Raw genomic sequence first — 13,457 nt, 5'->3', positions numbered from 1 at the left:
CTATTATATGTGCCTGTAGTCACAGCTCCTGGGAGGATTAAGGCAAGAGGATCACCTGAACCCAGGAGTTTGCGGATGTAGTACAGTATTATCAAGCCTGTGAATAGCCACTGTACTCCAGCCCGGGCAACACAGTAAAACTCTGTCTGTAACAGAAATTAATTAGTAACCAACAAAAATCTAAAAACAGGCTTTGGGTCTAAAATTCCACCATAGTGTGCCCAAAACATACAGTCCATTTCATCCCTAATGGATGAACCCCAGATTCAATATGGATAAGGACCTTATGTGGAAGAGCCAGTGAAGTATAAGCAATGCTGACCTAACCACATCAAGAATGTTTTTCTGGTCTTACCACTCAGAAAAAAAAAAAAAGAATGTTTTCTGGGTGGCGCCAGTAGCTCAGTGGGTAGGGCGCCAGCCATACACACTGCAGAAAGTTCTACTGGACAGTGCTGACATGCTGAAAGAGGGAGAATTATTAGTAGCTTTATAGATAAGAAAAAAGATTTTCCCACATCAATAAAAACGTTCATACATTTTGGTACCCTCTATTACGCCTTTCCTCCTCTGGGAGGCTGAGGCCAGCAGATTGCCTGAGTTCCAGACAAGCCTGAGCAAGAGCAAGAACAAAAAACAGCTGGGCATGGTGGGGGGCGCCTGTAATCTCAGCTACTTGGGAAACTGAGGCCAGAGGATCATTTGAGACCAAGGTATAGCTTTTGCGTTAAGTTACTGGAAAATCTCAAAATTTAGATTAAGTAGGAATAAAATATAGATTATTCCATAATGATATCAAGATGCTTAAGTGATATATAAAGTAGTACTGTTTTTATCATCAAAAAATGTAGAAACTGGGGCAGCGCCAGGGGCTCAGTAGGTAGGGCGCCGACCCCATATACCGAGAATGGTGGGTTCAAACCCGGCCCGGGCAGAACTGCAACAAAAAAACAGCCGGGCGTTGGGGCGGGCGCCTGTAGTCCCAGCTACTCGGGAGGCTGAGGCAAGAGAATCGCCAAGCCTAGGAGTTGGAGGTTGCTGTGAGCTGTGTGCCGCCAAGGACGTGCTCAGAACAGGGAGCCTGAAGAATGGCTTCTCTCTGTTTATAACAACGCCAACAGGAATATGGGGTCACGTAACGAGGGGCACAAAACTTGTGGCGTCCCTACGAATCAATTCCTAAACACTGAAGAAGAAAAGAATCATAAAATGTATGAGGTGGGTGATCACTGAACAATTCTTTCAACTGTACTGTATGTTTGAAAAAACTGCCTAATAAAATACTGGAAATTTTTTTTTTTTTAATGTAAAAACCTCCAGAATGCTGAGCAGAAAAATTCAACACCTTCCCATTTTGCCGACGGTGTACAGAGTTTGGGCGCGTAGCAATTTCAGGTAAATAACCGGCAACGCTGGGGCAAGACGTAATTCACTGTTAAACATAAGCAAGTCTGGTTGAGACCAGGAGATAATCTAAGTAATTGTTGAAGAAATCTGCTATTTAGTCCTTCATGTCCAGTAGCTTCTGTTCCAAATTCATACTCAATTTGTATCCTTTACAACCCTACTTTGCCTAGAGAAACTCTCACCCTGCAACGCGGCGCACACCTCCCCACGGACCCGTAGGTACCCCAGCAGCTCTGAGCCCCGGGAGGACCAACCCCGCGTCGCACAGGCCCGCGGTCACCGCAGAGCACTGAATGCGGGAAGCCTCGGGGGCCGGCAGCTCGAAATCACAGACGAAGGAGAACGCCGGGTGCAGCGGCAGTAACAGGCCGCAAGATGATGAGGGGGGCCCGACTGCTCTTTTGTTCCCTCGTACGGGTAGCCCAATACTCACCAGGCGGATAAAGCCGAATCCGCGGTCCCGGTTGATGAAGACCTCGCTGGGCTCGCCGTAGCGCTCGAAGAGCCTCTTGAAGTCCTCCTCGGTGATGTCGGTGGGCAGGTTTCCCACAAAGAGGCGGCAACGCTGTGTGTACGTCTTCTCGCCTGGCTTGAGGAAACTCTTGATGTCTATGGTGAACCCCATCTCCTCGTCTGGGTGGTCTTCGGCGAGCGCGGGCTGTGCCTGCTCCCCAGCCAGCGCGAGCGCCATGGCCGCCGCGGCCGCCGGCTCGCTCTCTCCTGCCGCGGACTCCAGGGCGCGAAGCCGGGCCGGATTTTTCTCAATCCGCACTTGTTTCAGGTTTCCTCTTAACATCATCTTAGGAAGTTCGCCTAGGGTACGGGTTACAGGCCGAGGTCTATATATACGTATGCGTCTCTACGTATATTTCTGGAAACCAAGTAAGAAAAGTCAGGCAATAGCAAGACAGGCGAGCATGCAGCCCTGCCTCCCTCGACCCACGCCCGCGGCAACCGCACATTCAAAATGGCGCTGCCACAAGCTGCAGTTGGAAGAAGAGACGCCGAGCAAGCTCCGCCCCTCCGCCCAGGCCGGCCTGAGCGACGCGCCTGCGCATTTCTACAGCCAACGGTCGCGTCGCGCATGTGCGCAACGTTGTAAGCCCTAGCAGCCGGGTTTATGTGGGGTAAAAATCCTGTTTCGTTCCTCTGAAAATGCCTGTTTCATGTACCCTTGGAACAAATTATATAAAGTGTGCAGATCTGTGAAAATACACAGATTTGGGAAACATTCTTACCCTTTTAAATATCAAGCTCAATTTTCAATAACTACGGGAAATCGAAAATGTGCATCTTTTATGCACATCATTCAATAACAAGATATTTCCCAGTAACTTGAAGACACTTATTTTTGTCTGTTTCAAGAGCAAGATTTTTTATTACGATGCCTAATTAAACAGTCTAATTCTTTTCTTTTTCTTTTTTCATTGAGATAGTTATATCTGTCTATATGACATTATAGAAAAGGCAAAACTAGCTCCAGAACACATCAGTAGTTGCCAGGAACTGGGATGTGGAGAAGAATTGAGCACCGGGAGATTGTTGGAATGTTGGAACAATTGTATGTTGACTGTGGTAGTAACTACATTTGTCGAAACTCAGTAGACTATGCACTAAAAGTGTGAATATTACTGCATTTAAATTATCCATTAAACAAAAATGTTAAAACTACCCCCCAAAATAAAAATAAAACACAATGAAGGCTGATCCTTATTTACCTCAGTCACCACACATATTCTAATCCTCCAGATTCTAATGCAGATACAGCTCTAAAAATTCCTTAATCTGATCCAATCAACAAAATCCCCACCCTTAACTTTTTCCTTCCTCTCCTTTCTGTTTTAACTGGAACATGGTTTTCCTTTTTCTTTTCTTTTTCTTTTTTTTTTTTTTGCAGTTTTTGGCCAGGGCTGGGTTTGAACCTGCCACCTCCAGTATATGGGGCTGGCGCCCTACTCTTTTGAGCCACAGGCGCCACCCGAACATGGTTTTCCTTTGAGGACTGCTTTCCCAGCAGCCCTGTCTAGAAGCAAAAGTGTTTTCTCCTACATCTCCTGTGTCACCAATGGAGTACATGACATTTCTCTCCCTAATCCCTTGCAACTAACTTCAAGAGCATTTACCCATGGGCGGCGCCTGTGGCTCAGTCGGTAAGGCGCCGGCCCCATATACCGAGGGTGCGGGTTCAAACCCGGCCCCGGCCAAACTGCAACCAAAAAATAGCCGGGCGTTGTGGCGGGCGCCTGTAGTCCCAGCTACTCGGGAGGCTGAGGCAAGAGAATCGCTTAAGCCCAGGAGTTGGAGGTTGCTGTGAGCTGTGTGAGGCCACGGCACTCTACTGAAGGCCATAAAGTGAGATTCTGTCTCTACAAAAAAAAAAAAAGACCATTTCCCCTCCTTCTGTAACAAAAATCCTATCTCCAAAAAGCTCACGCCAGTGGAAACTCATTCTCATGCTCACTCTCCCACCCTGCTCTCCCTGAACCCTCACTAAATTTATAACCACAAATACTAGGGGGGGTCTCAGCCTCTAGCTATTTCCCTCTCCTAAACAACTGTTTCACACTGTCTTCTCTCCCTCGGACCAACACTCTTCCTCTGCCTCATTAATAGCTGATAATGTTAGATTTTATATATTTCACTGTCAAAACAGACACAATTAGGTCAGGCAGTGGCTCACACCTGTAATTGTAACACCCTGGGAAGCCAAGGCCAGAGCATCCCTTTAGCTCAGGAGCTCCAGACCCATCTCTACTAAAAATGGAAAAAAACAGCCGTTGTGTTAGGTGCCCATTGTCCCAGCTACTTGGAGGGCTACAGGCATGGTGGCTAAGCCTGTAGTCCTAGAGGACTACAAGAGGATCACTTATGCCCAGGAGTTTGAGGTTGCTGTGAGCTATGAAGCCACAGCACTCTACCCAAGCTGATAAACTGAGACTGTGTCTCAAAGTAAAAAAAAAAAAAAAAAGAAAAGAGGGTGGCGCCTGTGGCTCAGTGAGTAGGGCGCCGTCCCCATATACCAAGGGTGGCGGGTTCAAACCCGGCCCCGGCCGAACTGCAACAAAAAAATAGCCGGGTGTTGTGGCAAGCGAGTGTAGTCCCAGCTGCCCGGGAGGCTGAGGCAAGAGAATCGCGGAAGCCCAAGAGCTGGAGGTTGCTCTGAGTCCTGTGACGTCATAGCACTCTACCTGGGACAGTGAGACTCTGTCTCTACAAAAAAAAAAGGGTGACGCCTGTGGCTCAACGAAGTAAGGCACCAGTCCCATATGCCTAAGGTAGCGGGTTCAAACCCAGCCCCGTCCAAAAACTGTAAAAAAAAAAAAAAAAAAAGAGGGAGAGAGGACACAAGTAGAATAAAATTACGTTATCCTATCAGTAAAGAATCTACAAGCCTTACCAGCACCTGTAGCTGCCCACTCTCTGCCTTCCTTCCTATTACAGCGAGCAAACCACTCATGCTCTAAGCCCAGCCCTTTCACTTGTCCAAGTATTTTGCTTCTTCAGTTATATATCACTTGTCCAAGTATTTTGCTTCTTCAGTTATATAACTATCTGAATAATAAGTTTTATGATCTGTACTAGACTATTCTGTAAAACAAACTTCCAACGTATCTTTAATCTTAAAAAAAAAAAGAAAAGGAAAGAAATTATCCTCTTTAGATATGTTGTCCTTTGGTTACTATCTCTTTTCTTCTTTAAAAAACAGAGCAGGGCCAGGCATGGTGGCTATGCCTGTAGTCCTAGCACTCTGGAAGGCTGAGGTGGGTGAGTCCCTCGAGCTCAGAAGTTCAAAACCAACCTGAGCAAGAACTACACCCCATCCTTACTAAAAACAGAAAAACTAGCTAAGCATTGTGAGGAGTGCAAGTAGTCCCAGCTACTTGGGAAGGTAAGGGAGGAGGATCTTGAGCCCAGGAGTTTAAGATTGCTGTGAGTTGTGATGCCACAGCACTCTACCCAGGGTGACAGAGCGAGACTCTGTCTCAAAAAAAATAAATAATAAACAAAGAGCCAGCCAGGGTGGCGCATGCCTATAGTGTCAGCTACTAGAAAGGCAGAAGTTCAAGGCCAGTCTGGGCAATATGGCAAAACCCTGTCACTAAAAAAGAAAGACAAAAAAGGAAATGAAAGAAAGAGAATTTTCTACATTTTATGTTTCCATGTGGTCATCACCCATTTTCTTCTTAAACCTCACCAATGAGACTTCTACTCCCATCAGTTCATTCTTCTGAAACCTCTCTTGTTATAGTCAACAAGAGTTTCCTCTTTGTCAAACCCTATGGTCAGAGCGGCGCCCGTAGCTCAGTGGGTAGGGTGCCAGCCACATACACCCGAGGTTGGTGGGTTTGAACCTGGCCCAGGCCTGCTAAAATAACAATGACAACTGCAACAACAAAAACAGAAAAAAATAGCTGGGTGTTGTGGTGGGCAGCTGTAGTCCCAGCTACTTGGGAGGGTGAGACAAGAGAATCGCTTAAGCCCAGGAGTTTGAGGTGGCTGTGAGCTGTGACGCCAAGGTACTCTACTAAGGGCAACATACTGAGACTCTGTTTCAAGAAAAAAACAAACAAAAAAAAAAACACCCTATGGTCAAATCTCAGACATTATTTAACTTTTCACCAGCATTTAATATTGTACATCTGTGCATAAGCTTTAGCATCCATAAACTAAACATAATACCTACTTCACTGAGTTATTAAATGCTTAATTAAAATCTCTGGAAATTTTTCTGGCACCATAAATGTTATTTGGTGCTATTATTATTGATTACTTCCTTCCTCCCTTCCTAAAACAGTTTCATCTTTGGTATTGTCACATTCTCTTGCATTCTTCTCTCCTAACTGACCACTCCTTATCCTATCTTTCTCAGGAGTCTTGATTTCAGTATTTTGGAGAACCACAAACCTCAGCTCTCCTCTCTTATTCAGCTACACTCATTTCCTAGATCAGACCATACAAAGGAGGTGCCTCAGCTATGTTATGAGAAATAAAAATGAAGTCCTAAACAAGCCTACAACTGAATGGACCACCTTTTGGCCAAAGGGAACCTAGAGATTAAAAACTGAAATTCCAGCCATGATGGCATGGGAAGTTGGATACACCTCATTATCCCATCCTTCACCATTAAGCTTTTTTCACCTGAAGGTTAAACAGAAGCTAGACCTTTGGAAAGACTTTCATTTCCTTTCATTTCATGTTTCAGTTGGCAGTTACAGCAGGTTTTCTAAATCTCGACACTATTTTTTTTTTTTTTTTTGAGACAGAGTCTCTGTTGCCCAGACTAAAGTGCTGTAGCATCATTGCTGACAACAAACTCCTGGGTTCTAGTGATCCTGTCTCAGCTCTGGAGTAACTGGGACTATAGGCATGAGCCACTACACCCAGCTATTTTAAGTAGAAACGAGGTCCAGATCTTCCTCACCAAGCTAAATCTCCAATCTGATTATTTGTTGTGAGGGAACATTTAGCAGCATCACTGATTCTTCAACCTACAACAGTCATGGTTAACACTCCAATAACAAAACACAGATTAACAACAGAAAATGAGGCTGGGCACAGTGGCCCACACTTGTAATCCTATCACCCTGGGAGGCCAAGACAGGTGGATTGCTTGAGCTCAGGAGCTCAAGACTTTGGCGGCACCTGTGGCTCAAGGAGTAGGGCGCTGGCCCCATATACGGAGGGTGAGTGGCAAGTTTAAGCCCTGCCCTGCCAAACTGCAAAAAATAAGGAGTTCAAGACCGTCTGAACCACAGCGAGCAAGACCTTGTCGCTAAAAATAGCCAGGGGGGCAGTGCCTGTGGCTCAGTGAGTAAGGCACCAGCCCCATATACCAAGGGTGGCAGGTTCGAACCTGACCCCCAGCCAAACTGCAACAAAAAATAACTGGGCATCGTGGCAGGCACCTGTAGTCCCAGCTACTCACAGGTTGAGGCAAGAGAATTGCCCAAGCCCAAGAGCTGGAGGTTGCTGTGAGCTGTGATGCCACAGCACTCTCCTGAGGGTGACAAAGTGAGACTCTGTCTCTAAAAATAAATAAATAAATAAAAATTAAAATAGCCAGGCATGGGCGGCGCCTGTGGCTCAGTCGGTGGGGCGCCGGCCCCATATACCGAGGGTGGCGGGTTCAAACCCGGCCCCGGCCAAACTGCAACCAAAAAATAGCCGGGCGTTGTGGCGGGCACCTGTAGTCCCAGCTACTCGGGAGGCTGAGGCAAGAGAATTGCGTAAGCCCAGGAGTTGGAGGTTGCTGTGAGCTGTGTGAGGGCACAGCACCGAGGGCCATAAAGTGAGACTCTGTCTCTACAAAAAAAAAAAATAGCCAGGCATGGGTGGCACCTGTGGCTCAGTGAGTAGGGCGCCATCCCCATATACCAAGGGTGGCAGGTTCGAACTCAGACCTGACCAAACTGCAACAACAACAAAAATAGCCGGGCAGTGTGGTGTATGCCTGTAGTCCCAGCTACTTGGGAGGCTGAGGCAAGAGAATCGCCTAAGCCCAAAAGCTGGAGGTTGCTGTGAGCTGTGACGTCACAGCACTCTACCAAGGGTAACAAAGTGAGACTCTGTCTGTTTTTTTTTTTTTTTTTTGTAGAGACAGAGTCTCACTTTATGGCCCTCGGTAGAGTGCCGAGGCCTCACACAGCTCACAGCAACCTCCAACTCCTGGGCTTAAGCAATTCTCTTGCCTCAGCCTCCCGAGTAGCTGGGACTACAGGTGCCCGCCACAACGCCCGGTTATTTTTTGGTTGCAGTTTGGCCGGGGCCGGGCTTGAACCCGTCACCCTCGGTATATGGGGCCGGCGCCCTACCAACTGAGCCACAGGAGCCGCACGAGACTCTGTCTCTTAATAAATAAATAAATAAATATAGCCAGGTGTTGTGCAAGGCACCTGTAGTCCCAGCTACCTGGGAGGCTGAGGCAAGAGAATCACTTGAGCCCTAGAATTTGAGGTTGCTGTGAGCTAGGAGCCAGGGCACTCTACCGAGGGTGACAAAGTGAGACTCTGTCTTAAGAAAAAAAAAAGAAAAGAAAATTATAAGAAAAAAAAGAAAAGAAAATTATAACTTATTTAGCAAAGTTTTTTTTTTTTTTTTTGTGGAGACAGAGTCTCACTTTATGGCCCTTGGTAGAGTGCCGTGGCCTCACACACTCACAGCAACCTCCAACTCCTGGGCTTAAGCGATTCTCTTGCCTCAGCCTCCCGAGTAGCTGGGACTACAGGCGCCCACCGCAACGCCCGGCTATTTTTTGGTTGCAGTTTGGCCGGGGCCGGGTTTGAACCCGCCACACTCGGCATATGGGGCCGGCGCCCTGCTCTCTGAGCCACAGGCGCTGCCCTATTTAGCAAAGTTTTATATGATGTGGAAGACTTCAGATATAAAGATCCAAAAATATATATATTTTTATGCCAAGTCTAATGACAGAAGTAGATAGAAATGTGATTGGACAAAAACGTATATCACGAAATGGTAATAAATTGGGGGGAGCTCAGCAAGTCCTATTTATTCAGATTCTTCTTGGCCTCTCTGTGTAGCATTCCCTACCTTGAGGCATAAGGAGGGACTCATGTTACATCTGGGTCTTATGACCTTTCAGGGAAGTTAACTCAGCAAGTGATCTGTCTAGATCCATCGGGGGATTAAGAGCAGGGAAGTGGATACAGGAGTTTGGGAGAAGGTCAGATGATGACTTTCTTGCTCCTGAGGCCCTTCTGTCTCCTTGAGCTCAAAAATATCCAGCATGCCAAGAAGCTAAACTTGAGGGTGGTGTGCAAACCCAGAAAGCTGCTTTTGGACCTGGCAAAACAAAACAATACAAAAATACTCTCTGGGCAAATGCAACAGATTCCCCCAACGTTTAGGATCTACATTCTGTGAAAGAAAAAAATTATTACTGATCATTAAAATATGAAAGCAGAGGCCAAGCATTGTGGCCTGTGGTTGTAGTTCCAGCTACTGGGGAAGCTGAAACAGGAGGATCGCTTGAACCCAGGAGTTTGAGGTTGCAGCAAGTTACAATGATACCACTGCACTCTACCCAGGGCAAAAGAGAAAGAATCTGACTTTAAAATTATTTGATGATGGCCAGCGCCTGTGGCTCAAGGGAGTAGGCTGCTGGGCCCCGTATATCGGAGGTGGCAGGTTCAAACCCAGCCCCGGCCAAAAACTGCAAAAAAAAAAATTTTGATGATACTTGTTAAAGCACAGTTAGGAAGACTTTTATTCAATACAATCTAGATAGATATAGATAGGGACCATCTCAATGGGGTTTTGGGGGCTAAGCTCCGAATACAACATGGGCAAGTGGGAATTAATTAATTTAAAGGCAGAGTCTTGCTGTGTGCTGCAGTGCAGTGGTCCAATCATAGCTCACCACAGCCTCAAACCCTTGGGTTCAAACAATCCTGCTTTAACTCTTGATTAGCTAGGGAAGTGGTTCTCAACCTGCAGATCACAATCCTTTTAGGGGTTGAATGTCCCTTTCACAGGGGTCACCTAAATACATGCTGCATATCAGGTATTTACATTACGATTCATAACAGTAGCAAAATAAGTTATGAAGTAGCAACGAAAATAATTTTATGGGGGGGTCACCACAACATGAGGAACTGTATTAAAGAGTTGCGGCATTAGGAAGGTTGAGAACCTGGCTGGCGCCTGTAGTCCCAGCTGCTCGGGAGGCTGAGGCAAGAGAATCGCCTAAGCCCAGAAGTTAGAGGTTGCTGTGAGCCGTGTGACCTGATGGTACTCTACCTGAGGAGGGTACAGTGAGACTCTGTCTCTACAAAAAAAAAAAAAAACAAAAAGGAAGGTTGAGAACCACTGCTCTAGGGCTACAGATGTGAGCCACCAGGCCTGGATAATTTTTAAAAAAAATGTTTATAGGGCAGCACCTGTGGCTCAAGGAGTAGGGCGCCGGTCCCATATGGCAGAGGTGGCGGGTTCAAACCCAGCCCCGGCCAAAAAAACCAAAAAAAAAAAAAAAAAAAAAAATGTTTATAGATATGGGGCTTCACTATGTTGCCTAGGCTATTCTCTAACTCCTGGCCTCAAGCAATCCTCTGGCCTCAGTATCCCAATGTGCTGGGATTACAGATGTAAGCCACCACACACAGCTGCGAGTGGGAATGTATAGCCATAGAGTCAGTGAATAGAAAATTATTATTTTATATTTTATTTTAATTATTTTTTTGAGACAGAGTCTCCCTATGTCGCCCTTGGTAGAGAGTGCCATGGCATCACAGCTCACAGCAACCTCCAACTTTTGGGCTTAAGCAATTTTCTTGCCTCAGCCTCGCAAGTAGCTGCCACTACAGGCGTCCGCCATAACACCCAGCTATTTTTTTTGATGCAGTTGTCATTGTTGTTTTAGCTGGCCCAGCCTGGGTTTGAACCCTCCAGCCTCTGTGTATATGGCCAGCACCCTACCCATTGAGCTATGGGCACCAGCCACATAAATTGTTTTGTTTTGTTTTGTTTTTTGCAGTTTTTGGCCAGGGATGGTTTTGAACCTGCCATCTCCAGCAAATGGGGCTGGCGCCCTACTCCTTTGAGCCACAGGTGCCGCCCACCGGCCACATAAATTGTTAAGAGGAAGCATCAAGGATGAGGTAGATTCTGCTTAACTGATGTAACAGAGTTCTTCCTGAAGACAAGCCAGGGTGATCAGACATTACCTGGAGGGTGGTGGATAATGAGGAACCCAATCAACAGTGATTCTTGCTAAATTGACTTAGCAGGGTTCTTTGCTAAAACTGTATTTTATGGGCAGTGCCTATGGCTCAAGGAGTAGGGCGCTGGTCCCATATGCCGGAGGTGGCGGTTTCAAACCCAGCCCCGGCCAAAAACTGCAAAAAAAGAAAATAAAAACTGTATTTTAAAAATTTTTTGCAGTTTTTCGGCGGGGCTGGGTTTGAACCCGCCACTTCCAGCATATGGGGCCGCGCCCTACTCCTTTGAGCCACAGGCGCTGCCAAAAACAACTGTATTTTATAAGGAGATACATAGATGGGCCTAGGAGAAGGTTCAGAAGCCTGAGTAAAGTTGAACCAAGAAAAGAATATTTGTCAATTTCCATAACTTAAGACCAGTGAATCAAAAATTATAAAAATATATAAAAACAGTACACTAGTAGCCAGACATTGTGGAGGGTGCCAATAGTCCCAGCTACTTGAGAGACTGAGGGAAGAAGATCACCTGAGCCCAAGAGTTTGAGGTTGCTATCAGCTATGATTCCATGGTACTCTACCAGGGGCATCAAACTGAGACTCTGTTTCATAAAAAACAAAAAAACAATATACCATGGGGAAGAGTCAATAGGGAAGAGAGGGAGAAGGATTTTAAAATGACTTTTTTCATTCTTTTTTATTTTCAGAGCTGTAGTTGGGTCCTGCACCTAGGAAGTGCTCCATATATCCATGCACTATATCCACTGGGTAGGAAGCTACGGAACATCCTTCCTTTTCCCCACTTCTTGAGTTTAATTGAGAACTTCTCTCATATGGGTCTGTGATTATTAATGTCCTAGCATTAAATTGGAATTAAACATGTGATGCTTGCTTTTTCAATCTTGTGACACTTTTCTTAGGCAAACGTTCTTTAAATCCATCCAGGTTCTTACAAAGGATGCAAAATTTCATTCCCAAAATTTTTAGGGATGAATAGTATTTCCTGGCATACATATACGACCATTTATTAATCTATTCATGGGTTGATGGGAACTTGGGTTGTTTCCACATCTTTTCAGTTGTGAACTGAGCAGCAGTGAACATTATAGTGCAAATGTTCCTGTGGTAAAATGTCTTTTTTTCATTTGGGTAAATGCCTAGTAGTGGAATTGCAGAGTCAAATGGTAGGTTTACTTTTAGTTCTTAGAGGAATCTCCATATTTTTTTCCAGAGAGACTGTACTAGTTTGCAGTCCCACCAACAGTGCATGAGTGTTCCCTTCTTTCCTCACCCAGGCCAGCAAATGCTGGTTTAGGGGACCTTGTGATATGGCCCATTATCACTGGAGTTAGGTGATACCTCAAAGGAGTTTGATTTTTTTTTTTTGAGACAGAGCCTCAAGCTGTCACCCTGGGTAGAGTGCTGTGGAATCACAGCTCACAGCGACCTCCAACTCCTGGATTTAAGCGATTCTCTTGTCTCCACCTCCCAAGTAACTGGGACTACAGGCGCCCTCCACAATGTCTGGATATTTTTTGTTTTAGTTTAGTTGTCATTGTTATTGTTTAGCAGTCCAGGGCTGGGTTCGAACCCACCAGCCCCCATGTATGTGGCTGGCGCCCTAGCCGCTGAGCTACAGGTGCCAAGCCATATTACCTCTTTTCTTATTGATAACACTTGAGCTCATTGTAAATCCTGGTGATTATCCCTTTGACACATATGTAGTATGCAATATCTTCTGTTCAGAAGGTTGCTTTTAGCTTTGTGGATTATGTCCTCAACTGAAGCACTGGAATGATTATGTAGCATATAAAACAATTTTATTTGAAGTGTTTAGATACATTCTTCTTAGTAAATCAGAAGAATAGAGAAGCAAAACTCCAATGTACTCAATACTAATATGAAGCCAGTAGATGATCTAATACATGACCACATAAGAGAAAAACTAAAGGGGCGGCGCCTGTGGCTCAGTCGGTAAGGCGCCGGCCCCATATACCGAGGGTGGCGGGTTCAAACCCGGCCTCGGCTGAACTGCAACCAAAAAAAATAGCTGGGCGTTGTGGCGGGCGCCTGTAGTCCCAGCTACTCGGGAGGCTGAGGCAAGAGAATCGCTTAAGCCCAGGAGTTGGAGGTTGCTGTGAGCTGTGTGAAGCCACGGCCCTCTACCGAGGGCCATAAAGTGAGACTCTGTCTCTACAAAAAAAAAAAGAGAGAAAAACTAAAATCAATTCAAAGTGGTGGGGGGCAGGGATAAGGGAGGGGAAAAGGGGAACAGGAAGCAGAAAGGGTGTGCTCTCACTTAATGGGCACAATGTTAGAGTATATGGCACACCTCTTGGGAGTGGGACACAGTTATAAGAGGGACTCTACCTAACAAAT

The 13,457-nt window shown here is 45.8% G+C and overlaps 1 protein-coding gene and 1 non-coding gene across 3 annotated transcripts in view; one reads left to right on the top strand and one right to left on the bottom strand.

Moving 5' to 3' along the window:
- Positions 1-2,383, bottom strand: part of PSPC1 (paraspeckle component 1) — a 115,223-nt gene extending 112,840 nt beyond the window's left edge. For both annotated transcript variants that reach the window (XR_008374664.1, XM_053564067.1), the window contains exon 1: positions 1,841-2,383. Coding sequence is in view for 1 of the 2 variants with exons in the window: in XM_053564067.1 (XP_053420042.1) it covers positions 1,841-2,206 (366 nt within the window). In the remaining variant the exon portion in view is untranslated. The remainder of the gene's footprint in view (positions 1-1,840) is intronic.
- LOC128567120 (small nucleolar RNA SNORA11) lies at positions 1,059-1,187 on the top strand. Its single transcript, XR_008374780.1, has one exon. It is a non-coding gene; the product is annotated as a small nucleolar RNA SNORA11 (small nucleolar RNA).
- Positions 2,384-13,457: the final 11,074 nt, after the last annotated feature.

Source organism: Nycticebus coucang, chromosome 15, assembly GCF_027406575.1.
Source record: "Nycticebus coucang isolate mNycCou1 chromosome 15, mNycCou1.pri, whole genome shotgun sequence".
NCBI lineage: Eukaryota > Metazoa > Chordata > Mammalia > Primates > Lorisidae > Nycticebus > Nycticebus coucang.
Note: the sequence above shows the minus strand (reverse complement) of the source record. Positions and strands in the feature narration are given on the sequence as shown.